Raw genomic sequence first — 26,526 nt, forward strand, 5'->3', positions numbered from 1 at the left:
TGACTCATCCTTGTCTCTCACAGGGCGTGTGTGGATATGGTGGTGCTGGCAATACGAGAACCACGTATGTGCAGTCTGCCTAGGCCGGCATTTAGCCGTACATGTAATATGGCCCAAGTGTGCACAGAATATTTGCTTCATCGCCACGGCCGATGCTCTACATGGAGACGTAGCAGGATCCTCGGATATTAGAATATTTGCAAACAAATCTGCCAGCCAGAGATGGGTCCCGCCGCTTCAGCGGCCGGGGTTCAGAGTCTAGGACTTATTCAAGTGGCACTAGTCTTATGTATACCTTTGTGATAAATCATAATTTGACGACTATATAATATTCTGCAAATGAAGTCGTGCCCATTCCTCCGCAGTCAAAGCATGGATCCCAACCTGACAGTTCCACGTCTCGGACAAATCCCACGCTACACCACGCCCTTCACCAAAAACGATCTGATATTTGAACAAGGTGTTGTCAGGGTCCTTTGCAAGGTCAGCCCGAGCAGCCTGCACAGTTCTTATATGCCTGGTAAATTTGCGTCCAGTGATCCTCTCCACTAACCGCGCCAGGTGTTCATAAGTCAAGGTATCTCCAGCAATATAAATTGGCTTGTTACCGAAGACCCGAGTCAGCTCTCGAGCCAAGCACAGCCTCAGCAGTAATCTTGCCAATATCCTCCGGTGCTGTTACAGACACCTTGGTAACGAGGCTCCCAAGGGCCACTATGGTATCGTCCTTGAACTTGACGACACCAAACCAAGGCTCGAACAAGAAACTAGTGAACATGCCGGTCGATAGGATCACCCATTTAGTCCGGTCCTGGGAGCGCAGGAGATCCCTCACATCAAGTTGCTCATCGAACAGATCTTGCGCGGATCCCCGTCCGATAGTATCGTAATCGACTCCAAATTGCCAGGGGACGTATCGCGGAACTTGAGCCGCCAGGACAGCACACGCAAGTTTGAGCTGAGTGCCAGAGCCAGCTGCAAAGCCAGTACAGCCGATGATTGTGTCGTATTCACCAAAGACGTCGGAAAGGCACTTTTCGGAATCTTTGGCAATGTCACCAGGAATAAGTTGCACATTCAGATTGCGCAGTGCCTCGAGCTCCTTGACTTTGTCGGGGGTGGTGGATGCGATGCTCGAGGGCCGTAGCAAAACAGCAATAGTTGCGCTATCTCGATGAGGATGCCGAGCAAGAGAGTGTAAGACTTGGTTGCCCAGCTCGCCCAGACATGCTGTACAGATAGAATGAGGCTATATTTCTCAGTTTGCTAGACCAAACCCTCATATGCGGAGATGCTGTTATGATATTTATAACTATGTATGACCCATGTCGGCGTCGGACTTAAGTGGTTACATCCATATGATTACACTCCATGTGGACTTGGTAGGGTCTTTGCGCTCACGGGCGAAAAACTCATAGGCCAGTACATGAGCTAATTGCATTCGCACTATCAGACCACCTGAGTCAAGCGCAAGTCGTGCAACAAATCTGATTTTCTTAGGTGACATATCCTGGGGAAGTTTCGATTGGTAAGCAAGACCCTCATTCGGAAACTTTTGCTAACATATCTTACTCCACCCCCCAATGAATTCCCTGGGATACCAAAATAGTTTAGAGGCATAACTTACTCACAGCCCCCCTTTCGGCAATACCCGCATCCACCACTTCAAAGAGAACGCCAACCTTGCTTTAATCGAACCACCATACTTAAAAGTATGGGGACTGATGTCAGTATTATGAACAAGCTAATCTAGCAGGTAGCCATTGCGCCATGGTCGACGCTGTCGAAGCCACCAGTCTCAATAGCCAGCGGAAACTGGCCTAGAGTCAACTTGAAGCTTAAAGTACCAGACTTCGTCTTTGTTAAGAATATGTATGCAGCGCATGCAGTTGCGGTCAAGTGGCCAGGATCTCTTCGTCTCTGTCTCTCTCCGAACTCCCTGTACTGGGTCCCGATTCAGACATCGTCTATCTCGGAGATTGATTCCAAATATGGCTTCAGTTGCGCTCACCATCCTCCTGCTATGATGAGATTACACCCCGTTCCGAATGCTCGACTGGTAGCGCAATAGACACACTCCCCAGCAACCTGGATATACGTCCCGGTAACGTGTCTGTCTGCCCAGAAGAGGATCATGGGCAGGTCTCCGGCCGTCCAGTGGTAGACCGTCTCATCGTACAGCATGTGCAGCTTGTCGTCCACTCGATACTTGTACATATTCGCCAGTGGATAACCATTCAGACTGGACCGCTGGATAACCTTCTTAGGATCGGCTTGATTGCACCCGCATGGCACACCGAAAACCCCCTGCCCACCATAGGGAGTCGGCCGAAAGTCGCCAAACTGCGATACCTTGCCCACCAGCTGGCCGCCTGGTGTCCTTTTGATACTGACGGCGATCGTCTCCAGCTCGGCAGCATAATAACAGTTGTTCCCATGCACATCCTGTTTCAAAACATCCCGCCCCAAATTGCCCATCTTCCTGAGCAGCGGCGAAGGGACGAAGGCCTTGCCCATGTCCTTTGCGAGTCCGATGGTGAGATCCTTGGCCACCGAGCGGGCATGTGGATGATTCCGCGGCCGACGAAGAAGCGCTTCGGCCCAGCCAGATATCATGTAAATGGGCTCACCGTGCTTGGGACCTGCTCCGCGGTCGATCCTGAACTTTACATTTGGCATGTCCTCTGCTCGGGTGAGTCGGGGTTTGCCGTATTCCACCACGCCAACTTTTACCAGTGAATCGTAGAAATTTGCGGCGAGCTCGGCAAAGTTCTCAAACGGATTTTCCAGACTCCCCAACAGCTGTCCGTTAAAGCTGTCAGCCAACGCGTACCCCGTGAAGACAGTGTAATGCACTCCGAGCATGGCAGCAAGATAGCGTCTCGCCACTCGTTCATAGTAACAAGCATGGGCCATCAGCTCAATCAGGTCGGCGAGACTCACTTCCCCCAGACCGCAGAACTGTGCCAGGCCGAGGATCCGGGCGAGAAGGAGATCATAATGCGCCGGCGAGCGCAACGACTTGCGTACCATGCTCCGCGCATACCGGCCCAGAACATGTTTCGCCAGAGTCGGCACAAACTGAAAGGGGTTGATGCGTTTCAGCATCCATCCGCGATACTCCGCCGGCCACGTTGCTCCTAGGCGCTCGCGGATGGCGGCGCCTTTGGACGGGGAGTTGATATTTACGATAACCGGTTCCTGCAATCCGAATGATTTGAGGCGTCCGGCTGAAAGCCCGAATCGGTCGCGCGCACGACTGATGTCTGTGTACGCGGTGAAGAACAACTTCTCCACTCCGGCTGGAGTCATGATCCATCCGACCCTGGCTGTTTTGGCCTCCTCCTGCGAGGCAGGCATCAGCGGTGCGAGATACCCCAGCTTAGTCAGGCGGACGAAAAGCGTCTGGATCTCCTCCAGGAATTGCTGACAGGCTCGGCGGTCGAGGTAGAACTGGGTAATTTTTACTCCTCCCCCAACGAGCAGTTTGACCGCGGCGGAGAGGGGGTCTCTGTTACTGTGTTAATTGTTGCATTGCACCTTAAACATAGTGATCTACTGACCCAGAAAGGAGGGCTTCACCCACCACCTCAAAAGCCAACTCAGCGACATCCGCCATTTACACTGATTAGGCTGGATGATGCCTTGAGCAAAGTAAGCTCTGCGTATTAGTGATCATTGTGGGTCTGCCCTGGTGGCAGGGTAGAAAGATGAATAAAAGGATTCAGGTGCGATGATCGCTTTTAATAACCGGCCCTCAATTCCACAGTCCCCAGTCTCGTGTCCACGCGCTCGGCCTGAAGAGAGTATAGTGGAAGGCTTAGGCCTCTCGAATACGAGGTTTCTTCCTCTTAGCGAGCACCAAACCTCAGACGGACAAACGGTCACTTCAATGGAGGGATGAACTTTTGATTCGCGCCTGGTAAATGTACCCATTGGACTGATTAGCTAGGAGACCTAGAGTGCTATTTTCTAGTCTGTATATTGGGTGAGCTCGATATCATATGTCAGGAAAAGGGCAAAACTAAAGACATGTACGGAGTAGAACTAATATTATCTTAAAGTAGGGCTGAAGAGGGTGTAAAAATATTAAATATAATCTATCTTAAGTTTCATGGTCTGGGATTATTCCAGATCTCCTGTCATATATCCAGCGTAACTTTGCAAGCCACTATACTATGCCTTTATGCATAAATATTCAGTTGGATGCTCCGACCACGATCTGAATAGTTCAAGAGATAAGAATAATTAACAATATGGACAAAACAGAGGGTAGCTAAGTGTATTTCAGTTGTTAAAGCAGTAACTAACGACTACTAATGAATCTATCCTCAAGTGATATGTTGTTGAACACAGACTAGGTAGATACAGTGATAATAGTACATCTTGTTCAGTCCTCCCTCTACTACCCTTGTAACTGCCACACCGACTAGTCCTTCCAGGGTAGTTTAGTCATTCCCTAAATCCTAAAGCATTTGGTCGCGTGCTCGGTTATTCCAAGGTTTAAAATTGGATTGTTTAGTGACCCAGTCTCCTTGTTAGCGGGGTTCATGTCGTCCACTGATGTTGTATGGCCTGGAGTTGTTTATGAAAAGCTGCTCTATAAGACATCTCCAAAGATGTACTGGTGACAAGCACAAGTAGCCTCTACATAAAGAAAAGACGTCAGCGTATGCAGAGAGATGCACGGGTGATGCGGTGAGCGCCTCTTCTTCACAGAGTACTTTAGTTTTATATATTCAGGTGACAGTACTGAAAATGATGGTCGTTACGCATAGTGCTGAAAGACCGATATTGTTTCTTTTACCCATTCGGACTAATTATGATGATTGTGGGCAGACTTGGCATCTCAGTTCTTGCCTGCATGCTCATATATGTGTAATCGAGTCTTAGCCTCGGTGTCGTTGATCCCGAAATCTGACATGTATTGACATCACTGCTCACACCAGTCTGAACAGCGCCATGTCAACGTCGATAAGGGGGCCTTATGGCGTTTAAGAGGCGCAAATGATGGGCGGATTGGAGGGGACAGGGCGCCTGACGCAGTCTCGGTGGGATCCCCATCAGTCCTCGTCCTCGTTGGGGAGGAGGCAGGGGCCTAATACACTACATTGGCACGCGCATGTGGCACCATACTATAACTGCAACGTCAGAGCTCTACATTCTAAGTTGCTAATGCAGATTGTAAGCCAGATTAGGAGGCCTAAGCTGAGGCACGGATTTAGATTCAAGAAGTTGGCGATGTCAGTTGCAGTCCCCACAAAATTAGCACCAGCGTCATTGGAGCCTGTATCTAGACGGTTGCTAATGGTACAAGAGTAATGTATTTTTAGGAGTAGGGATCGCCGAGCGATGAGAACCATACAGCGTTTGATTTTATAGCATTGAGGCTGTGGTGGCTGCTAGGTGGTAGCTGAACCTCAAGAGCACATTTGGAAAACTTGACAACTTGACGCACGAATGTGGATGTTCAATTACGAGAGACTTGGGAAGGGGAATGTGTAGGAATTGCTTTTGGGTTATCTGCCTAGCTATCGTACCGACAAGCATAGGAGGCCCTCTCCATTATCGCAGCAAATTCTGATATTTATAGTCATTATGTCTCAGAAGGTTACACTACATGACATAAGCCATATGAGCTGAGAATTAAAGGTGGAACCTCTATAGAGAGCGGCATAATGCAACAACAAATGCCTCACGTTTCCAGGCATTAGAGGTTGTTGGCAAGAGCGTTAGGCGTCCAACTAGGCGTGCCATGATGTATAGATCAGCCCTTAATTACTTCATTAAAATGGGAATATCCGCCGTGATCAAAAATGAACTAGGAGAACATTGGGGTATAAGAAGGAGGACAAATCCGCCTCTATCCTGTCCCTTTATCTCATCTCAATTCATCAGTATTTCACTTTGATTCCAATCCCGATCCCGATCAATTTATCTGCAACATCTCTGTCTTTTTAGACATATATTATATTATCGTCATCATGGTCAAATTCGCCATTCTCCCTCTTGCTGTTCTTGCTGCCTTGGCTCCCTTTGCCGCCGCAGACAACTGCAAGACTGGGCTGAACTACTGTGGTTATAACCTGCTGAACATTGGTATGTGAACCTGCCACTCCCATCCCAACTTAATATACCTAATGAGGTATAGGCAACTACGGATCCCAGGTTAATGGCGCCCTTGAGGCCGCCGGCCAGCCAACCGACGACGCGCACATCCGGGAATCCCTCTTCCACTGCAATGGTGGTATGAACGGTGATATCTCCTTCATCACCTACTGCGGCGGTGGCTGCACTGATGGTGGCTCTGGCCGTAGCGACTACTGCTGAAGAGTTGGCTGCACATTGTTATGTTGATACATAAGTGAGGGTGTGATATGGACGTGGATGTTGTACTTTGATCTGCTCCGATTTAGTCATATTCAACATATGGTAGAGTGGAAAGACTTAGTATTGAGAAATGGAAGAACTGTTTTCTGAAAACCAATTTCGGTTGCTTCAGTCATATAGATAGAGCATACCTTCATAGGAGCATGGTATTTGTATCAGCTCCGAATTTGCCCTTCTCGGTATGTGGGAAATGTAAGCTTCCAGATGACGGATCTAGTAGCAAAAGGAATGCTCCAAAGCCCCGATAAGATTGTGGAATTATCTTGGGTCCGCCGATACACAGAGAAAGCTTAGCGGTTTATACCGAACGGAACCAATCAAGCTAAGTAAGATTGGTATGTATTCTTAGCGGCGCCCTAGCTTCACAAATGAAATGGCACACTCTAGCTCTCAAGTCCGCTGGGGCTATCTTATACAAAGTGTATTACTGCTAAGCCATGACGTGAATATGGTCCTGCCCCGACATAGAACAATCCTCAAATCTCACACTATGCAAAAATAGTGTTCAGATTCAGCCCGCTGGTTCATTTAGATCTCATCATTTCTTCGTCAATAGTCGTAGCAGGATGGATTAAACGAAGGATGTTCTCTTTCTTTACAGGAGCCGTTTTTAGGGTAATGAATCAATTTATTCCACCCAATTTCCTTCCTCAATAACGTTCTGATTCCCAAGGGCAATATCAGGCAATAGCGAGAGACGTAGACACCCCCTCAAATTGCAGAATAAGAAACAGCAGATGGCCTCATATGACTCCAATCTGACAAAGCAACATCAACCCTAGAGAGAAGCCAGTGTGCTATTAACAGCCAGGTTGGCGGTTGCAATCTCTGGGTATTGTGCCTTGGGGTCGAAATTCAGACGCCTTGCATATTCACGCTCGAAGATAAGGCAGTGGGTTGATCCGCCACTATGGAATGCCCCAATGACATCTCCCTTGGTAATAGTGCAGCCTTCAGCAGTGCTATCCTCCCACTGGCAGGTGGATACCTCGGACATTCCCACCGGTACGAAGCCCACGAACCCAATCTGTGAGCCATTCTCGACATTTGTGTCTACGATAAGAACACCCCGTGCTGCTATGTGGGTGATATAACGCTGCGACATATCTGGGCCGGCTGGATCAGGTCCACTCGAACCTCCGAATCCTGAAGCAGCTGTTTCGGCAAAGTATGTTCCATCGATGAGGGATCGGTATACAACCGTGCCGTTGACAGGGGCATTCCAGCAGTGGTAGGAGTCTGCACTCAGGAAGGCCTGATACACAGTACCGCCGACAAATTTGTCAACATACTGGCTGACTCTATCATCCTGCGTGGCTCCTAGCATATCATGCAGTGAATATGGCATGCCCTTAAGCCAGAAGGTAGTGCGGCCCGAGACGTCGGTGTCAAACGAAAGAGGGAACGATTCGCAAGCATTGACAAGCGCCCCGTTTCCTACAGGACGAACACCATCCTTAAACTTGCGCGTAAAGAATGCGTCCCAATGAGGATAGTTAAAGAAGTTCTCCTGCGTGCCGCCCGCGGGGTGCTCAAATAGATCTGTAAACCTCCTTTTATTATCAGGGGTAGCATCATTTGCCTTCTTCTCCAACTGTTGGACTGCTATGTCTGAGCTCCAACCAGCTTCGATCAGTGCTTGGTTGCCACCACCCTCCTGCCCAGTCCTTCCGTTGGGATTGCTGAGGAATTCATTCCATTTATTCAAGATCGCTTTCAAAGACTCATTTACTCTGGGATCGAGGAAGAATTGACGACCGCTCTGGGTCCCCATCGGCCAGTCAACGATGACATTGAATGGGAACCCAATAAGACCGCTGGGTACGTTCGGGTCGTTTACCAAAAAGTACTCTGGCACTTCAGTCAAGAGGGTATTGAAGAGATATAACATGGTTTTGTAGTTTCGGACTTGTTTCTTGAGTGTAGTTGGATCCCTATCATATGGGGCCTTTTCCGGGACCTCGTCGAACATGGAATGGGCAAGCATATAGAGGGTTGAATTGTTTTCAATTAGGTTTCTCAATGCGTCGACCGGGTTCTCCTTGCCATCTCTCAATTTTGGGGGAATTTCTGGCTTAGCCTTTTCCAGAAGGTGAGATAGCCAGGCTCGGCGAAGGCTGACGTCCTCAGGCATCCAGTGGCCGTAGCCATGAGTGGCACTCCCTGTTGCGAGTCCACCCAGGCTGGGCTTCGCGTACGCAGATAGGTAGAATTTCTGCATCTTTTGAGGAATGCTGTCGTATCTGTTTTGAATGGATGGTGCAAGAATGCTGCCTGAGATGTAGAAGAGACCAAATTATTCGCCTTGACTTGATCGTTCTTATACTTCGATCTCCCAGTGTAGAGTACGTATTACATCAATTCTAACCTATAGTTACACGTACTTTTGCAACTTGTGAGCATTGTGATTGATGACGTTTGCATGCAGGACACGTAACGTCATATGCACGAAGTCGCATCTTCCCTACATTTCAGCTGAAACCGAGGTCGCCCTCGTAGATGGCACGACTGGCCTATGAACCGTCGTAACGGTACGGAGCAGGGAATCAATTTGCGGGAGATTGGGCAGGGTCTTCTCTGAGTTTCAAACCATGGTTATCTCTGTATAAAGTGCATCCTAACTAACTTGAAGTCCATCCCTAGCCTAGAACTTTGCTTTCATTTTAGGCTTGTATACTTTCTCAGGGAGCACAGACTCTGAACGCTCCAGCTTAGACTAACGTGTCTAGAACAGGTCTATGAAATCTCCCTATATCTTAGCGTAGGGTTTCCCCACAACGATTGATTACCTTCCCCCGCAAGAGCTAATTGGTGGCCAGTAAGGCAGTGTCTACATCATGCAAGCATCCCAACATATGCTATGTCACATCCGCCAGTTCAGCTGGTCATGAGTGTGATGGGAATGGCTGTTTTCACAGTAGTGTGGGAAAAGAGGGGTGGATGACCAATATTAAGATTTCTTTTCAACATGCTGAACACCGCGAACCGGCCTGGAGAGCCGGAAGAAGCAAATGTTTGGAGGAAGCACGGTGCTTGTGACGCTGCAACACTACGGCTACTCTCCTTTCAGCAGGAAAGGATGGCGTCAGAGTGACTCGCTAATTCCAGCCAGTCAGCCAGTGAGGCGTTATGCACCATATCACTTGATACTTCTCAGCCCTTCTCTGTTCTGCGATACGGAATGGCAGGGGAATAGTCCCTTTCAGCCAAATGCAGTATTATCATGCAGTGTGACCAGGTTCATTACCACCAGTGGATATGTATCCCAGAAGCACTGTGGAGGATTTTACCAATATCAATTGCTGCGCTCATGCCTTAGAGATCGGTGACAACGCAAGATCCACCAGGAATCTAACGTAGTCCGTATTGCCAGCATTTACATCCCTTTTTGTGAACAGGAGCGGTCCAAATGTCGTCCCCCATTTCCATCTAACCGAACCTTGCCGTTGCAGTATTCACCAGTAGGTAGCTCGTTACCCGTACCGAGTTTCACCGGAATGTCGTTGGGAGCGTCGATGCTGAACTATTTACATGAAATAGCATAGCATTTACTGATCAATCGTGAATCAGCCCTGGATCACTGCATCGCGCTGCAGCTGAGCTGAAAGTTCACTGAAGAATCTGTGGAGCTCTTTTCCATAAAACACCTATGAGCTATCGCCTTTTGATGAGGTGATTGTGGAGGTGGCAATAGGAATCTTATGGAGTCCGTTTAGAGCATAATGAATGCCATTTTTGGCCGGGGACAGAGTAACCCTTGGATTGGGGGAAGCAATGCAAATGAACAGGTCAATCCCAACCGCTTCTGGTTTTGCACTCTGCATGGAAATCATCCCTGTGATCTGACTTGACTATTGAGAGTACCAAGCATGCTTTCTGTTAGGGCATAGCTTATTCCTCCTTCCCAGATCTCACAACTGGACATCCACTTTTACCAACATTTCCAGAAATTGATGTAAAGGACACAATCCACTTTGGTTGCGTGAGATGAGAGTAGCAGAGGTAATTGCTCATACCGTGTAATGCCAAAGGAATGCGGGATTTTGTTACCTACCGCATAAGGGACGGAAGGGACGGGACGATCCACTCTTCAGCTCCGCCACTGCGGATTCTCCAGCTGCTGCTGCTTTCATTATGCGTAGTAATGGCACTAGTGACTTTATCATGTTTAGTGGACATCGTGGAGTTTGCCAGCTAGTTTTCCTTGGCCTATCACTAGGCCTTTTTCATTGTAATCCCAGTGTAGATGTCGCCACTGCTGTCAGCATGGTACACCCCGAACACTACTCTCCCATTGAGGTCCGTCTCTGGCAACGCATATAGATCGTAGTCATCCATCCCAAACTGATTCATGCGAATCCCACGTGACCAGTGGCAATAAGCCTTTTTTCGCTTTGCAAAGTAATCGCTGCCCAGTGCGTACTCTGTATTCCCCTCTGCCCGTATTCCAGCGCGTTCGAGCGCCAGCCTATAGACAGCCAGAATGTGCTCTGCTCCATTGTGTCCGAGCTGAGCAGAGTCCTGGTGATTTCGATGCCATGCACTGATTGACCGCAGGTTTGGGAAGCTCTGTGGGTTAAAATCACGAAACATATTCTGGAAGTCCAGCGTATCCGCGCCTGGCGGGCAGCGACGAGCAAGAATTACAACGTCCTGAATGGAAGCGGGAAGGGTCTGCGCGAACGGGAGCCATCCGTTTCCTTCAAGATTGCTGAACAGATCAATGTCGAGGGTGAGCCGCTCTAGCCGGCTGAATTCATTCCATCTCCAGTTTGTTGTTGGCGGCGCGATTGGGTTGATCGACATATAGGGACGGTTTGGCTTCAGGCAGGGTTCGTGCCGACAACCACAAATGGAACCATACTCCGTGAGTTCGATGTGGAGGTGTCGTAAGCTAAACTTGGCATGGATAAGCAGTGCTATACACACGGCCTCAATACTCATGTCGGATAGAGGGCTTCGATATTGTACACCTCCAAGGCGTTGCCCGAATACCTCTGGGGTGTGGAAGACCATATATTTGAATTGCCTCAGGCTGGAACATCCGTCGATAATCCTGGACAAGGCGCGTCCGGAGATGTTTCCCCGATCCACAACGACCGATTCCAGCCCGGAGTTTGCGGGTGGCAGGGGATACGCCGGGTCCATTGCATCATCCCAGTCATACGTGATGGAGCTTTGCGCACTCATATCTTCCTGCCAAACTGGCTGTGAGTAGTAGTCCCACAGAGAGAGGTTTTAAGAGCTGGCAATCGAGCCAACGCAGTTAAGAGGCGGATGATCTGCTGAAAGTGATCCTCGCCGAGAACTGCCTGTAAACGTTGCTCTCGTCTATCCTCACTGCTTTCGGACCCATACGATTCATCGTCGCCTTCCTCCTCGTCGTGGTCATAAGATAGGAAGTTGACTCGCACGTCAGTCAAACTCGACAAGGGCTGATCCTGGAGTCCTCTATAAGACCTTGTGGCCAGCCTACTTACGCCGCGAGGGACATAGGGAAGGATAGTATCGTAGGCGTTCACCTCCAATTCCATAGTCTTCAGCTCTGCCAGCTGCCCAAGGGCAAGTGCCAATGTAGCTCCCCCAGTCCCAGTGGCCACTGCATGCATCCAGTCGCACACTTCTTCTTCCTCAACGATGCGTGATGCCTGAGCGAGCCGTTTAATCCACTGTAAACTCAAATCCCAGACCGAGCATAGGTCCTGTGAACAATCGAAGGGCTCCGGGGACAGTTCCTCCACATACGGGGCCAAGCGGGGACTTTGGGCGATCTCGAGCAATAATCGCGGAGCACCATTGCCAAAGGCCTCATTCGTTCTGCACGGGCGGATGTTTGATGGAGTTAAAGAGCAGAGGACTTCGGATTGCCATTTTCTGTATTTCTTGTGTTCTCGCAGGTGGTTGCGGCAGAGTTCCTGAAGATATTTACAGCTCGATGAGAAGGAGGGTAGGTCCTTTGGGGAAATGGAGTCTATAACTTTCAACTGTAGCTCATATGGAAGTAGTAAGAGCATGGCGGTGGGAAGACACTGAGAGGAAAAGAGTTCTTCGTGACGCCGAGCGCGTTACCCTGAGAAAAAGCCTTGCGTGTCCCCGCCCCCACGCTTGCTACGGCGGACTGTTTCTACAACATGGCCTTTATGGATTTTGTTAACTGTTTGCTACATGTATTACCTATTACAGCAGCGTACTGCAGTAAGAAATACATTTACATGGAGCATGTAACTGGGATGTCCCCTAAGCAAGTATGGCAATTATGAGACGTGAAGATAAGGTATATATGCTCATTCTCAACCATACAGAACAAACAAGCTCAATGATTATTTGTGTATGTTACTGTCAAGTGTATGGGAATTTCCTAAGTCCATAACTTCCATAGTTATAATATGACGATCGAAATGATATACACATGACTAAATGCAACTATCAGTGTGTAACCGTGGGTCTCGAGGATTAGACATTGCACAAAATCTTTTTTTGCGCCTGTGCAGTTCTTGCTTTTGATGCAGACTTGAGCTCTTTTTGTAGAGTCCTCCATGATTTCATTCCCCTCATTGCAGCAGTCTCTGGTTGACTGCGCCTATCCCTCATGCCGTGGTCAAAGATCTCCATCGAAACCCAGCCTTTGTAACCAATCTCAAGGATCCAGGCTTCGGCAATCTCGGTAATAGGCAGATAGGCGCCATGATCATGCTCCAAAGGAAACGGTCGTGCATGTTTGGACCAAGTAAATTGCGGCGCCTCCCCTTCGACAAACCACGGGTGACCCTTGGAGAATGGAGGATCGAATTTTTCGCCATCGGACAGCTGGAGAAAGAATATCTTCTCAACGGGACAATTGGAAACAAAGCGATTGAGTGATTCACGAAGGGATTTATCAGAGTCAGGGAAGCGCCCCGACGCGGCGAAAGGGTCACCCCATAGCTTTGTAGCTTCATGAAACGTATCTAGACATAGCCCGAAGTTTGGTCGATTGACTTCGTTGACATATTGCAAAGCGACCTCCCATGTGGAACAGTGTGTTCCCCAGGACAAATACTCATATGCAATTGATATAACCGGCTGCTCCGCACTTCCGATATCAGCCAACTGCTGTAGCTCACTGATGACCACGCCTTTGTCGCCGATAGCGTCTGGTTTGTAGTTTGAAGGAATCTGCAAATATGACGCGTTAAGGACTCTAGCGACCCTAACCCAATGTCTGGCCTTCTGTAATCTGTCACTAAGGGGCGATCTGTCTCCTTCGTAGTTCTCAAAAGGTGCCAAAGAGAGAATGTCCAAGTTGAGTTTTTGGCATAGCACGCGGACCTTCTCAGCTGCATCGATAATGGAAATGTTTTGAGCTTGAGAAAATACTTCCAACTCGAAATAGACAATTTCGATGCCTTTGTATCCGGCTTCTGCCGCAGCCTGGATTTTGTGGTCCAGGTGATGAGAAGGGTGTTGGCCCAGAGATAAGCTGGCGATAGCCAATTTATTCGAGAGCATGATGTGGGCGTCTGGACAGGGATGATGACAAAATTCGGCTGTTAAGATAAGAGAACCCTTGAAAGTAGGACTGTTACTAAAGGCTACACGCAATGTATATGGCAAGGAGCAAATGCGGGGTGACTTCGGATTCTGTTCTCCGCAGGGCAGGTGACAGAGAGACTAGTTGGTCTTTCGACTATATGACTCTCAAAGTGAAGTCATACAGGCCACGGACATTAAGATTCAGAGTTCTTCAGTCATCTGTTAGCGTACAGGTATCCTACATGAAACAGGTTCTTTCACTTTTCCTCACATTGGTGGTCTCGCATTATTGCGGTTGTTATTCTCCGGACATGATTTTCTGTCGCCAGAGGTTGGAGCATTTCCAAAGACCACAAATGACACAGTCTTCTCCAACCCACTCAGAATGCTTTCAAATGGCTGCTCCTGGAAAGCCTTTTCCGCATCCTGCTACTGATTCAAGAATGATGGATCCTATAAATCCAGCGCAATGTTCGAGGCGAGCTCTGTTGAATATCAGCCATCTCTGAAATCATCACTCCTCTCTGCAGATTTATTCTATATTACGTTGACAATCAAATCTTTTCAAAATGGTATCCGCTGTCCTTTATCCAGCATCGACAAATATTGAAGCCACTTCGGACAATATCGACGCCGTCAATATCCTCAAGGCAAACGCACAGCAAGCGGCAAAGGACCTGTACGAAGAGTCTGAATTCGACAAAGCCAAGGACAAGACAACTTTCCGCCAGTTCAACGATGCCTGTGACCAAGTCAGGAATTTCTATGCTCAGCAGCACACCCTACAAACGGTGGCCTTCAACTTGAAGGCCCGTAATGACTTCCACAATAAGACCCGGGCACGAATGACTGTTTGGGAAGCAATGGAGAAACTGAACACGTTCATTGATGAATGTGACCCCGACACCCAAGAATCCCAAATGACACACCTGCTCCAGTCCGCTGAAGCTATCCGCAAAGACGGCAAGCCACGCTGGATGCAACTTGTTGGGTTGATCCATGATCTTGGCAAGCTCCTTTTCTTCTTCGGTGCTCAGGGCCAATGGGACGTTGTGGGAGACACCTTCCCCGTCGGGTGTGCGTTTGATGATAGAATCATCTTCGGGACTGAGTCTTTCAAGAAGAACGAGGATTTCAGCCACCCAATCTACAGTACCAAGTTCGGCATCTACTCCCCTGGCTGTGGTCTAGAGAACGTCATGCTGTCTTGGGGACATGATGAATACCTTTATCATATCGTCAAGGACCAGTCGACCATCCCCGATGAGGGGCTTGCTATGATTCGGTACCACTCATTTTATCCATGGCATCGTGAGGACGCCTATCATGAGTTGATGAACGAGCATGACAGGAAGATGCTTGAAGCTGTACGGGCCTTCAATCCATATGACTTGTACTCCAAGAGCGATGAGGTGCCAAAAGTTGAAGAGTTGAAGGTGAGAATCATTTCTAAATAATAGCACCTTTCACAGCTGTGTGCTAACGTGATTCTAGCCTTACTATCTTGAACTCATTGATGAGTATTTCCCAACAAATGTTCTGAGATGGTGATAGCTCCTCTCCACGGATTTCCCTCTAGATTTCCAGTGTTTATATGTGAATAACATAGATGCAGAGTATTGAGGAAAACTGCTCCTCTAAGAATGAAACAGGGGCAATACTGCCGCTCGAATAGCAAACACAGCATCCCAATTCATGCTCTTAGTTCGCTCATTAGAACCTAGGACCATTTTAACTTCTGGGCAGTATGCTGTTCGTTTTCATAGAAGTAAGAGTCAAAAATGATACTCTTTGGTGATTCTGGCTCTCATATAGCATTCGAAAATCAAGCCAGGCAGGATACAGTAGAGGGGACTGCCCGATGTTCCTGACCTGTTTCTATAGTTTTCAAGAGAACACTCATATGATTGAAAGAGCTACAGCAGAGAGACTTGTCTCTGAGATCCCTTCATCTTGGCCAGTATTTGACAAATACATCGGCTTCTAGGCAGGGATACTTGACTTGCACTCACAATATGGCACTCGGCTATTCAGTAGTAGTCTGTTAGGTGAGATGAAGTGACGAGATGTCATCATGAAGATTTGACTCACATGTGATATCTGCTCATCTAAGCTTTACCATTAGAAAGTACGGCGGGCGCTGTCGGAAATTATATTCCTGTGCAGCTGCAATGTTGTCATGATGGGAAATGAATATATTCTATTGGCCTGTATACTCCTATGCACTTCCGCCGCAATTCTCCCCAGCTATGGGGCCCAATAGGAGATAGCACCGGAATGCGGGGTGCTCATAGTCATTAATCATGATATTGTATTGATTGGTGCTCGGAGACCTAACATGTTGAAAAGCTTTAATCGGCTTTCCAACACCCACGTCACGAAGCTGCTTCGGATCTACATAAAAGTCTACATAGTATTTGTTCTCGGAGTGGAATATAGGAAGTGGCATAATTATCTTGACTAAGAAGCACAACTTCTTTGTGCACCTTATGAAAACCATAGGACAAGTCGATACTGAATAGTCAGACGTACAATCTAGTTTTTGATGGTTCTTCCATCAAAGTAAATCTTCTCGCCGGTAATAAGACTTCGCTGCAATGCTTGCCCAATAGAAACCGCTTTGACGGAGCTTTGCAAGCTTATTGGAGGTGGGGTGTTATCCAGGCAACAAGCTGTGAACTCATAGGCCTCAGTGATAAATGCTTCCCGGAACCTCTCATAATAATGCTGTGGCAGTTCACGTCTGGCCCCTTGTGAGTCATGAATTTCAACATGATTCTTTCTCCCTTGCATATTCACCCTCACAGAACCTTTCTCACAGATGATTTCTGAGGTGTCCTCCTGCCCAGCCGCCATCATACGCGAACAATACAAAGCCGCTATCTTTCCACCCTCAAACTCCACAGTCGCAATTGCATTATCCCGGTCGTTGGTCGCCTCTAGCCCCAGATGAACGGCACAGACACCAATTGCCTGCAAGCTCTTGATCTTGCGATTCTCTCCCAGGAACCAAAGCATGAGGTCGATATCGTGAATGGAACAGTCCACGAAAATACCACCACTTGTCTTCGCGTACTCGACGAAGAATCCTGATGGATCATACAGATCTGCTGTTTGAGATCGGAAAAGCACCGGTGATCCAAATTCGCCCTTGTTGACTCTCTTATGGGCTTCGCGGTATGACGCATCGAAACGACGAGAGAAGGCACACATCACTTTTTGCTGCGGGTATGTTTTGAGGGACTGCTCGTATGCGGAGACCACAGATTGGGCCTATGCAGTAGTAATGCTCGTCAGCATCTAGTCTTCACAAGGATAAGTGGCAAATCAACATACCACTTCAGCATCAATGCTCAATGGCTTCTCACAGAGAACATGAAGGCCTTTCCTAATTGCTTTCAGAGCTTGCTCTGCATGCACAGCAGTGATACTCGCAATCACAACAGCTTCCAGATCAGCTTTTTCAAGCATTTCATCGAAGTCCTGGAAGATTTGCACCCCTTGAAGGTTCTCCGCTGCCCATTGACGCTCATTATGATCGGGAGTACTGGCAGCTACCACGTTTGCGCGCGCAGTGAGCTCATGGAAGTTGATGGCATGTCGCTTGCCTGTTTACGGTAAGATATACTGTCAATACCACGGGGTGGGAATGCCTACCCATACGGCCAAGGCCTGCAATACCGACACGAAGATTTTGGGCGACCATTATTGCGAACGTGGGATATCAAGGAAGAAACAAGATGCTCAAGAGCTTCAGGAGACATAGAAAAGGTGAGGACGGGGGTCAAGGCTATATACATAACGAAGCCCATTTTTCCTGTGTAGTTCTGATGTGGGACCTTTGGCTAACGCTTCGGATTTCAATGTCCGATGTGAGTATACGGAATGCTACGAATAGTCTGGTCATGACTACCTGACTCCCAAAATCCTGAATTATACCAGTTGACGGGAAAACGGATCCGAGGTAAGTAGAAATCAAAATGAAAGGACAATTGGCAGAGCTATGTACTTCTCACTAGCTGGATGCACATAGAGGTTCAAAGTAAATGTTTCCAAACCGACCCACTCCGTATCCCTCTCGGACTATTTGGATTTTGCCATGTCTGTTCAGGGAGCAATTTCGCAGTGCTCTGCATTAATAACGGCATCCTTCTCCACACACGTCTGCAAATCATCACTCTCAGTACGAGCGATCCGTGTTGCGTCTGCCCAACTCATGTCTTTTCCTGCATTGTGCTTGATTTCAAAGAGCCGATCAACTTGTTCAAGAGATAATGTCGCAGTCTCAATGTAGAAGTAGTAAATGAGTGGGATAAAGCAAAAGTTGAAAATGGCGTAGAGCATATAATACCGCCACTGGATATTTTGGATGGCGGTAGGGGTGACCACAACAACAAGGTAGACGAAAAGCCAATTGACTGTGGTGGCGAAAGATGTGCCGATGTTGCGCATTCTCTGAGAATTGATCTCGGCAGGGTATATATAGGGAATCGAGAGCAGCGACATTCCGTAGAAGACGTAGTAGACGAAAATGAAAACCACAGCCATGATCGACATCCCCTTGTTGTCTGGTCCGCCATATCGCAAACCCACAGCAACAAGAGCAAAACAAACGCTACTGGCAGCCACGCCCATGAGCATCAGCCTCTTTCGCCCAACACGGTCGATCAAGAGAGCTGCAATTGAGCCCCAGAACATGAGCGACATGGAGTCCACGGCGGACAAGATCAAAGCCATGCGACTGCTGAGACCAACTGATCGTGTAAGGACCACGGGGAGGTAATATGCAATGACGTTGGTACCTCCCATCTGTTGGAAGAATGCGGTACCAGCTCCCAGAAGCATACGGCGAAGTGTTTGCTGCTTACTATTCCAACTGAGAATTTCTTTCAGGGCCGCCGACTCCTGCACTTCAGCCTCGTGATGAACAGCAGCAACTAAATTCCGAATCTCACTGGTAACAGAAGGATCATTATCCGGTTTTGATAACAGCCTAGCGAGGATATTTTGTGCCTCACTGACGCGATTCTTCATAATAAGCCACCGAGGCGACTCCGGTGTGACATGGACTAAGGCAATGGTAATGATGGCAAAGAAACACTGGAATGCCAGAGGAAAACGCCAGCTCACATCTGAGTGCGGAATGAAGGTAAAGCCATAGTTCATCCACTGCATCTAGTGAGCAATTCGGTTTGGTCGTTAAGGCTGATGGGTACTTACATTTGTGATCGCAATGCCAAAAATATTCGTGACCAGCTGGAAAACAATGAGTTTACCCCGATCTTTCGGCCGCGCAGTTTCTGTCTGCCAGATAGGTATAGCGATGGTATTCATTCCGTTTCCGATTCCCGCAACCACACGGCCGACAATCATCTGCGCGAGAGAATATGAAGCCGTCTGGAGGATTGCACCGATGATCAAAATCACGCAGCCGATGAGAATGCATCTTCTGCGACCCAATTTGTCACCGACATACATGGATACGAGTGTTCCAGTAATGCAGCCGATGTCATATGTTGCCACGATCTGACCTTGGATCGCAGCCCCCGGGAAGCCAAAGGTCCTCAGGAAGGGTTCATTGTCCAGGAGGCCACCAAAAACACCTTGGTCATAGCCGAAGAGAAGAAACCCAGCACCGCAGGCGGCAGTAATTCCATGCTGAAGCGCTTTTCCCTGCGCGTCCTGTAGGAACATCGTAAAAACGGTAAAATGATGACGGGGTGGTATCAGTCATGAGAATGAGCAAGATAGCAGGTCCAACTCAAACTCCATCCAGGCAATGCCCGACTGGTTGATTTATATGGGGTTTGTATTAGCCCGGTGAGATGTAATAATATGAAAGCAATCCAATCTGTAGAGAGACTTCCCCGGAATCCATTCACCGAAAGTCATTGCTACACTAAGCCGAGCCGGGTTTATGACCGATTGGATCTGCAGAACAGGTGAACTGCTGAACTCCACAATCTACGACCACCATTGCGGGGGTAGTCTGCATACCCCAGATTTTTGAGTCTCTTTTGCATTCTGCTCTTGGTGTTTCCATCTTGACAGGGTGTGGCACAATAATGAGCTCTATGAAACAGTATGTGAAGCGACAACATGCCACCATGGCATGCATCTCATGTCGGGAGAGGAAAGTGAAGGTATTTCTGCCACAACTTTTTACTCTTTGCTAAATTAAATCAAAGAATAACAGTGTGATGGCAAACTACCATCTTGCTCTCAATGCGCAAGCAAAAACAAAGAATGTCGCTATCAAGCTTTTGATAAGAGAAAGTGAGATAATCATACTAACCGTACGATCGTGATGGGCCATCTTGAGACTAAGACTTGACCGTGATGATAGGTTACCTCTTCGAGTCGCAGTAGAGCTGCTGACCTGCAGAGTCGATCAACTGTGTCGATTTATCCATGAAAATGGCCTTCAGCCCCGAAAATGGCTGATGATAAGGATGCTACCCTGCAAAAAATCCTTGACACCCTTGGAATGACAAAGCAAGCCGTCAGCCCAATACCACCTCCGAATAATGCAACCATGAAGCCGCCAAGAACGGTCAAGGATAATGAGTATTCTTTACCTACTTCTACGATGGCCCCATTTCATGTCTCTTTAAAGGGCTTCGGGGGCAGGAACTTGGATCAACAAGATGCTACCAGTCGGCCCTTAACTGAGCAAGGGCACTGTTTACCGGATTCGGCGTTGTCGTCAATTGCACAACATGATGACTCTTCGCTCATTGCATTTGAAGGTGATCAGTCGGTCCTGAGTCTCTTGAGAGAAGACAGCCCGGGAAGTATATTCGACGCCTGGCTTTTTGACCTAGACTTCGGTACACACATTACGCCCTCTGCATCCGACATGCAGCAACAACAATTTATCTTGGGCTCTTCGCCCAATGATGGACTTGCTATACCACCAACGGTCCAGGCAGAATCTATCGAAACTGTTTATAGCGAAAGTAGCTCTACCCTTCTCAAGGAACCGGCCAGCACGTCCGACATTGAAGGCCTGGTTGATGAGATCTCCGACCGGGTTGGTACGTTGAAAATTGGCCCTGGAGGGAAAACACGCTTTTATGGCCCGACCTCAACCTTTAATTTGAGGGAAATGGCATCCTCAGACAGTTATGAACCCAACCAGGCGAGCCCCACCGATCATTACTGGTCAGAGGAAGAAATTCCTGCGGAAGTAGAAGATCATCTGCTCGATCTATACTTCACCTGGCAGGACCCATCATTCCATGTCGTTGATCGACATATTTACGAAGAAGCAAAAGAAAAGTGGAAAAACATGGAAGAGACTCCTTTCTATTCAGATGCACTGCGGAATGCAATGTGAGTCATTTCTATTGCCAAGGCTCTCTGAAGCACCCACCCTGACAATTGCAACAAGGTGTGCGCTTGGTAGCGCTTTTGAATCTCGATACCATCCAACTGTTATCACGTTCCCAAAGACGCTTGTTGAGTTTTTTGCCGATCGCGCCAAGTCAATACTTGAAACAGAATTAGATTCTCCTTGTGTTGCAACCATTCAAGCAATGGTCATCTTGAGCAGCCATGAGATTGGAAACGGAAAAGATGCAAGAGGGTGGCTTTATAGCGGTAAGTCCACATGGGAACCTCGATAATTTCACTCAAGAAAACTTACTTGCTGCCTGACCTAAGGATCGGCGTTGAGGCTGTCATTCGATCTTGCTTTGCACCTTGACATGTCTAGCTACGTGACTGCAGGGATAATCTCAGCTGCCCATGCAGACCTTCGCAGGACTGTTTTCTGGACCGCATACATTGTTGACCAGTTTGTCATACCCTCCCACTACATGTGTTATGAGTACGTAGTTTTCCTGACCATTTGGTAGCCAATTAGGATTCCACCTAGGTAGACCCTTCCGCACCAGCATGGAGGATGTGACGGTTGAAAAGCCCCGTCAAAAAGCAGGTTCCAGAGGGCATTGCGGATGGACACCTTCCGAGCCGTCGTCTTCTGCCAGCCACGAATCTGGCTTACTGGACATCAAAGACGCAATCAGCCAACAACTAGTTTGTCTCTGCGAGCTGATGGCTCCATGCGGGTATATCCTGTAAGAATCTCTGCCAATATCACGTCCGGCCCCGACTGACATTTCCAACAGATACGGTACCTCCAGTATCTCAAAAGAGACTCTTCAAGAGCTCAATGTGAAGATTGTCGCCGAGCTCCACAAGTGGAAAGCTACCCTTCCGCCTATTTTACAGATTGATCTTGACGACGTCACCTCCCCATACCCTCCGCATGTGCTGCTTCTCCAGTACGTAACTTGTTTTCTTGCCACATCTCTCTTTCCTCCAATCTAACTGGCACCAAAGCATGCAATACCACCAGAACATAATCTACGCCCACAGACCATGGATATCAAAAAGTCAACTACAACCGCAACCACCAAGAGGACCCGGATACACGCACGCCCGCGAAATGTGCATCCAATCCGCCATCGCAATCTCCAAGGTCCTCAATATGTATGAGTCTCGCTACACACTGCGTCGAATCAATGTACAAGCAGTTTCCATCACGTCCTCCGCCATCCTATTCCTCCTCTTTGCCGCCGTCTCGAATTACACCATCCACTCTCAAGGCAATATCTCACTGTATCTAACGACATGTTTCAGAGCCTTGGATGAGTTCACTCTCTCCTGGAAAAGCGCCCAGAGAGCAAAAGACCTTTTAGTTGGTTTACAGCGTCAGTGGCATCTACGGACGCGGTCAAAAAAACAGCCACAGCAGGCTGACGGGTTGGTATTGTATACTCCGCGGAAACGGTTGAGGACATCTAGCGAACTTCATCGAACGGCGCCTGTTTCCCATGATCCAGCTTTGTAGATAGACTGTTATTTGGATGGTATGCAGATATGGGTTGAACCTGCCTAATCCATATGGATATGGGTTGAACTATTAGGTGCATGTTGTGAAGGGCTCAGACTCAATTGATTCGATTGGGTGTGGCTGACAATCTGTCTATTGAAAGCTTGAGGAAAAGTAAACACATAGGTCCTCCTGGGAGGCTAAGTATGGAGGGCTGGAGGCATTCATGTGACATATGTGATTAGCATCTGGCTCTGGCCTGTTATAGTACCCCTCCTCCGGTTTGAGAAGAATTCATCTAATACAGGGATTTGATAGGCCTTAAGTATGTATAGGAGGCTCTGGAACTTGGAAGGGGCTGGTCTGTTACTAAAATAGCGCTATTTTACTCCTTAAACCCATCTAATACTATATATCCTTATAACTCTGCTAGTGGTTTCTAAGTTAGCTTTGTCGAACTGTTCTACATCGGGATGTCGAAAGTAAATGATGTACCCCTCGACAGCAGCCCGGAACGCAGCAAAACTTCATCAGGATAATCACGCTACCAACGGTGAGAACCAAACAGTAAGAACCAAACGGTAATGTTTTCGAAACTGTTATATACTACGAAGGATGCCAAGGTAGTACTCCTCGATCCCGCCCTACCCAAGGAACCAGCAATGGATACTGAGAACCATTCTCTAATATCAAATAGAACTGGCCGGTTTCCCTTGCTTCAGCTCTGACAACATTTCAAATATACAAATACTTCACCTGTCAAGGGCCGAAACAATTTCGCATTTGATGCGAGCTCGTGTCGTGTACGCCCAAGACCTGTTTCAATTGTCCAACTCCGCATCCAATGAGTGTCACTCATTTCCACTAATCCATCACGCCCAACAAGTTCCACGGGCCTTCGATTAGGGTTGTATTGTGGTCCGAAAGTCCTTGTGGTCGCTCTGAAAAGGTTCCACTAGCTTAAGCTTTCCTTGAGCGCTGGCATCATTGGCGACTGCTGGGGACTCGGTATTTGAGCGCGTTTACAGGCGCCAATCAAACAATACCCACCCAGAGACTGCAAGAAGCGCCACACCAACTAGAATGCCAACCACGATACTCACAATTTCCCCCCTGAATAAGGATTTCGATTCTGCATTGTCGGAAGACTGATCAATCCCAGTGTGAGCGTTCATCGCCACGCTTGTGGGGCTTTGATTGTCATAGTCCAGATGGCGATGGACACAGAGTCGCTGCTATTGGTGACCACCTTAATCGATCGAAGGTTGTGGAATGTCGCATTCGCGCGCCGTGGCCAAGATTTGCAAGTATATCTCAGATGGCTGGACCGTATGTATGCTGGTCTCTAGTTTCATACTTTTGAACCGCCAATGTGCCCAATTGATGCAATGCAACATAGCTCGCATCGTGACACTATTCATAAACCTGGTCTACATCCGATCGCCCCACATACCTACCTATCAGAGCTATTTCAACAAGGCAGGCAGCACATAAGACTCCGTGAAATTCCACAACATCGACGAATCCTGCGTATGGAATGCCGCGCCTGTATACCACGTATTTCGATGCCCCTGCAACCCATACAACTCCCTATAAAACCCATTCGCAATTTGCTCCGGCGGCACCGTCAACTCGAACGGAGTATGGCTGTTAAACCGCACAAACTCTGGCTCACCATGTACTTTCTCCGCGAACCCGTTGTCCTGCAATTTCTTGACGTACTCCAAGATCTCCTTTCGCACGTAACCGGCCGGTAAACCGTAAGGACTGCCGTATTTGATATCGAAGATGCCTTCTATCGCTGTCGATGTCACCTGGTAGATACCTGGTAGCTTGGGGATGTTGTATGGAGTATCAGCGCCGACGGAGAATGAGCTGAAGTTCGTTGGTAAGCCGGTGTTCGTCACCAAGCTCGTGTAATACCCCGTGTTCAGGAATTCGCCGAAGAGCCCGGCCTCGTGATCATCCAGATCGAAGGGACGCATATTGTCGAGTTTCTGAGGGATAGCGATCAAAAGTTTCTTGGCTTTCACGATCCGGGACCCAGATGGTGTTTGCACCTCCAGCTGGACTCCGCTGTCGTCTCGGTGATGTGTCGAAACAACGCAGCTACTCAGCAATACGTCTGACCCTAGGAGGGTGGCGGCCTGGTCGTAGATCTTGTGATTATCCTGACTCGTCGTGACCAGGAATCCAGCAGAGATATCTTGGATAATATCCAGACCAAAATTCTTGAACACGTACAGCGTGGGCTGTGCAAGGAAATCGCCCAGTCCCTGTCCGAACCTGAATATCGTCAAGACCGCATCGTCAATGTCCGGGTATTTAGCGAGAAATTCTCCGAAAGGAAGCAGCAGGTCCTCTGGAACAGGGTCCGGAAGGAAGAATCCGAGCTCGAGCTGTGCATATTGAGCCAGATGTGCCGCATACGCGACCAGCCCGGCCCGAAGATCGGGACTGGTATAGTTTACTAGTTCGGCCGTGTCGGCATCCAAGTAGACTGGTGCCGCTGCACCAAAGTCTGACGATGCAATTGTCCAAGATACATTCAGCCGGTTGAAATAGTCCTTGACAATTTGTTGATTGTGGAAGACTACCACGCCGTAGTCAACCGTGACCTTAGTGACGGGATCTTGATATGTATTGGTATGGCCGCCGAGGATGCTCTCTTTCTCTATGAGAACGATGGATTTGCCTTGGTCGCGCAGCCTGACTGCGGAGAATGTGCCCGATGCGCCACCGCCTATGATAGCGACATCGCGGATGATGGTGTTATCCTTGCACTGGACGAACGGAATCTGAGATAGAAGCCCGAGGACAGCGAGCGTCTTGGATGCTGGTGGGAACATGATGATTCCACAACTTCAGGCGTGCGGCGTGTCTGAGAACAGAGAACTCCAGAAAGGCAACCTCAGAGTAGGTAAAGGTCCTCTGGGTTGGGAATTGATAGGGACACCGCACAGGAATACCATGAAAACTAACGCAGTTGGTGTAGGTTAGAGTATCCAACCAGATTGGCAAGCTAGATCTCTGTCTGACAGTGGGGAAAGACTGATCCTTGGCAATCGAACGGGAGGCTTCCAGTTTTATGCAGAATTTGTGACGGAGAGGAGTCTGACATGTCACATAACAACTCCATGACTAGGTAGGACAGATAGAAGCGTTACACAAGACTCATATAAATACGGGTCTCGGAGCGGGGTCTATTACAATAAAATAATTAGAGTGCATCACAAGAGATCTCCTCTATTAAGTATAGAGCCTTCAACAATTCCTGACTCTGCACCGCCCTTGTGTGTTTTGATACTATCCGTGCCAGACGCGACCCTCACCACTCCGGCCACGCCGGAGTGGTGAGGGTCGCGTCATAGAAGGAAACAATGCTAAAATGCCACGTACCTGCGGGGTCAATGCACGCGAACGACCAATAAGAGCTGAGAGGCTGGGGAATGGCGGTGGGGTGCAAAGCCGGCCGCGCATGGACGCCTTGGAGGTCCAGCTATGACCTTGCTCCTTGCATTTTGTGTCGTACAAAATTGCGCAGCAGACAATAACAAGATGAATCATTGGTGTTACCTGGTCAGCTCATCCGGTTAACCTGTAATGATGCACTGTACATGCTCCCCCTAGACCGCTGTTGATGTGCATACCATCCGATTAGTGCCTAGACAGTCAACACTATAACATTATATATTAGCCAGACGTACTGCTGCCAGGATTCTAACGACTACTGTCCTACCTTACTAGCAGGGTATGACAGCCAGTTAAGAGTATAACGGAAATTC

The 26,526-nt window shown here is 48.3% G+C and overlaps 11 protein-coding genes across 11 annotated transcripts; 3 read left to right on the plus strand and 8 right to left on the minus strand.

Moving 5' to 3' along the window:
- Nucleotides 1–321: 321 nt before the first annotated feature.
- Nucleotides 322–1,507, minus strand: P174DRAFT_459680 (aromatic alcohol reductase; the record flags this gene model as incomplete). The annotated part of the gene is made up of 3 exons (XM_024829785.1): nt 322–581; nt 616–1,249; nt 1,367–1,507. The coding sequence occupies 3 exons, from the start codon at nt 1,505–1,507 to the stop codon at nt 322–324; spliced, it is 1,035 nt and encodes a 344-aa protein (XP_024684833.1).
- Nucleotides 1,508–1,881: 374 nt separating this feature from the next.
- Nucleotides 1,882–3,619, minus strand: P174DRAFT_405526 (uncharacterized protein; the record flags this gene model as incomplete). The annotated part of the gene is made up of 2 exons (XM_024824072.1): nt 1,882–3,511; nt 3,564–3,619. The coding sequence occupies 2 exons, from the start codon at nt 3,617–3,619 to the stop codon at nt 2,008–2,010; spliced, it is 1,560 nt and encodes a 519-aa protein (XP_024684834.1). The 3' UTR covers nt 1,882–2,007.
- Nucleotides 3,620–5,911: 2,292 nt separating this feature from the next.
- Nucleotides 5,912–6,330, plus strand: P174DRAFT_388230 (uncharacterized protein; the record flags this gene model as incomplete). Its single annotated transcript, XM_024823393.1, has 2 exons — nt 5,912–6,099; nt 6,152–6,330. Exons 1-2 carry the CDS (start codon nt 5,985–5,987, stop codon nt 6,328–6,330), a joined length of 294 nt encoding a protein of 97 aa, XP_024684835.1. The 5' UTR covers nt 5,912–5,984.
- Nucleotides 6,331–7,168: 838 nt separating this feature from the next.
- On the minus strand, nt 7,169–8,611 carry P174DRAFT_511834 (phosphatidylserine decarboxylase family protein; the record flags this gene model as incomplete). Its single annotated transcript, XM_024831824.1, has 1 exon — nt 7,169–8,611. One exon carries the CDS (start codon nt 8,609–8,611, stop codon nt 7,169–7,171), a length of 1,443 nt encoding a protein of 480 aa, XP_024684836.1.
- A 1,909-nt stretch (nt 8,612–10,520) lies between these two features.
- P174DRAFT_503409 (putative GPI anchored protein) lies at nt 10,521–12,404 on the minus strand (the record flags this gene model as incomplete). The annotated part of the gene is made up of 2 exons (XM_024831163.1): nt 10,521–11,594; nt 11,618–12,404. The coding sequence occupies 2 exons, from the start codon at nt 12,402–12,404 to the stop codon at nt 10,606–10,608; spliced, it is 1,776 nt and encodes a 591-aa protein (XP_024684837.1). The 3' UTR covers nt 10,521–10,605.
- A 398-nt stretch (nt 12,405–12,802) lies between these two features.
- Nucleotides 12,803–13,917, minus strand: P174DRAFT_450516 (sugar phosphate isomerase/epimerase family protein). The gene has a single exon (XM_024828942.1). The coding sequence runs from the start codon at nt 13,876–13,878 to the stop codon at nt 12,844–12,846; it is 1,035 nt and encodes a 344-aa protein (XP_024684838.1). The 5' UTR covers nt 13,879–13,917; the 3' UTR covers nt 12,803–12,843.
- Nucleotides 13,918–14,471: 554 nt separating this feature from the next.
- Nucleotides 14,472–15,519, plus strand: P174DRAFT_405538 (inositol oxygenase; the record flags this gene model as incomplete). Its single annotated transcript, XM_024824073.1, has 2 exons — nt 14,472–15,338; nt 15,397–15,519. 2 exons carry the CDS (start codon nt 14,472–14,474, stop codon nt 15,451–15,453), a joined length of 924 nt encoding a protein of 307 aa, XP_024684839.1. The 3' UTR covers nt 15,454–15,519.
- A 918-nt stretch (nt 15,520–16,437) lies between these two features.
- Nucleotides 16,438–17,623, minus strand: P174DRAFT_388243 (NAD(P)-binding protein; the record flags this gene model as incomplete). Its single annotated transcript, XM_024823394.1, has 3 exons — nt 17,560–17,623; nt 17,239–17,510; nt 16,438–17,175 (listed from the first exon to the last, which is right to left on the minus strand). Exons 1-3 carry the CDS (start codon nt 17,606–17,608, stop codon nt 16,438–16,440), a joined length of 1,059 nt encoding a protein of 352 aa, XP_024684840.1. The 5' UTR covers nt 17,609–17,623.
- A 294-nt stretch (nt 17,624–17,917) lies between these two features.
- Nucleotides 17,918–19,596, minus strand: P174DRAFT_511839 (sugar porter family MFS transporter; the record flags this gene model as incomplete). The annotated part of the gene is made up of 3 exons (XM_024831825.1): nt 17,918–18,005; nt 18,065–19,071; nt 19,123–19,596. The coding sequence occupies 3 exons, from the start codon at nt 19,594–19,596 to the stop codon at nt 17,918–17,920; spliced, it is 1,569 nt and encodes a 522-aa protein (XP_024684841.1).
- A 742-nt stretch (nt 19,597–20,338) lies between these two features.
- Nucleotides 20,339–22,759, plus strand: P174DRAFT_450520 (fungal specific transcription factor domain-containing protein; the record flags this gene model as incomplete). The annotated part of the gene is made up of 6 exons (XM_024828943.1): nt 20,339–21,237; nt 21,296–21,504; nt 21,568–21,700; nt 21,762–21,983; nt 22,035–22,190; nt 22,249–22,759. The coding sequence occupies 6 exons, from the start codon at nt 20,339–20,341 to the stop codon at nt 22,757–22,759; spliced, it is 2,130 nt and encodes a 709-aa protein (XP_024684842.1).
- Nucleotides 22,760–24,207: 1,448 nt separating this feature from the next.
- On the minus strand, nt 24,208–25,590 carry P174DRAFT_430510 (FAD/NAD(P)-binding domain-containing protein; the record flags this gene model as incomplete). The annotated part of the gene is made up of 1 exon (XM_024825633.1): nt 24,208–25,590. The coding sequence occupies one exon, from the start codon at nt 25,588–25,590 to the stop codon at nt 24,208–24,210; it is 1,383 nt and encodes a 460-aa protein (XP_024684843.1).
- Between the last annotated feature and the right edge of the window lie 936 nt (nt 25,591–26,526).

This window comes from Aspergillus novofumigatus (assembly GCF_002847465.1).
Source record: "Aspergillus novofumigatus IBT 16806 chromosome Unknown P174scaffold_3, whole genome shotgun sequence".
Lineage (NCBI taxonomy): Eukaryota > Fungi > Ascomycota > Eurotiomycetes > Eurotiales > Aspergillaceae > Aspergillus > Aspergillus novofumigatus.

Bases quoted from the DNA above. Each gene is read 5' to 3' on its own strand.
- P174DRAFT_450516 (XM_024828942.1), bottom strand. From the start codon at position 13,878: ATGCTCTCGAATAAATTGGCTATCGCCAGCTTATCTCTGGGCCAACAC.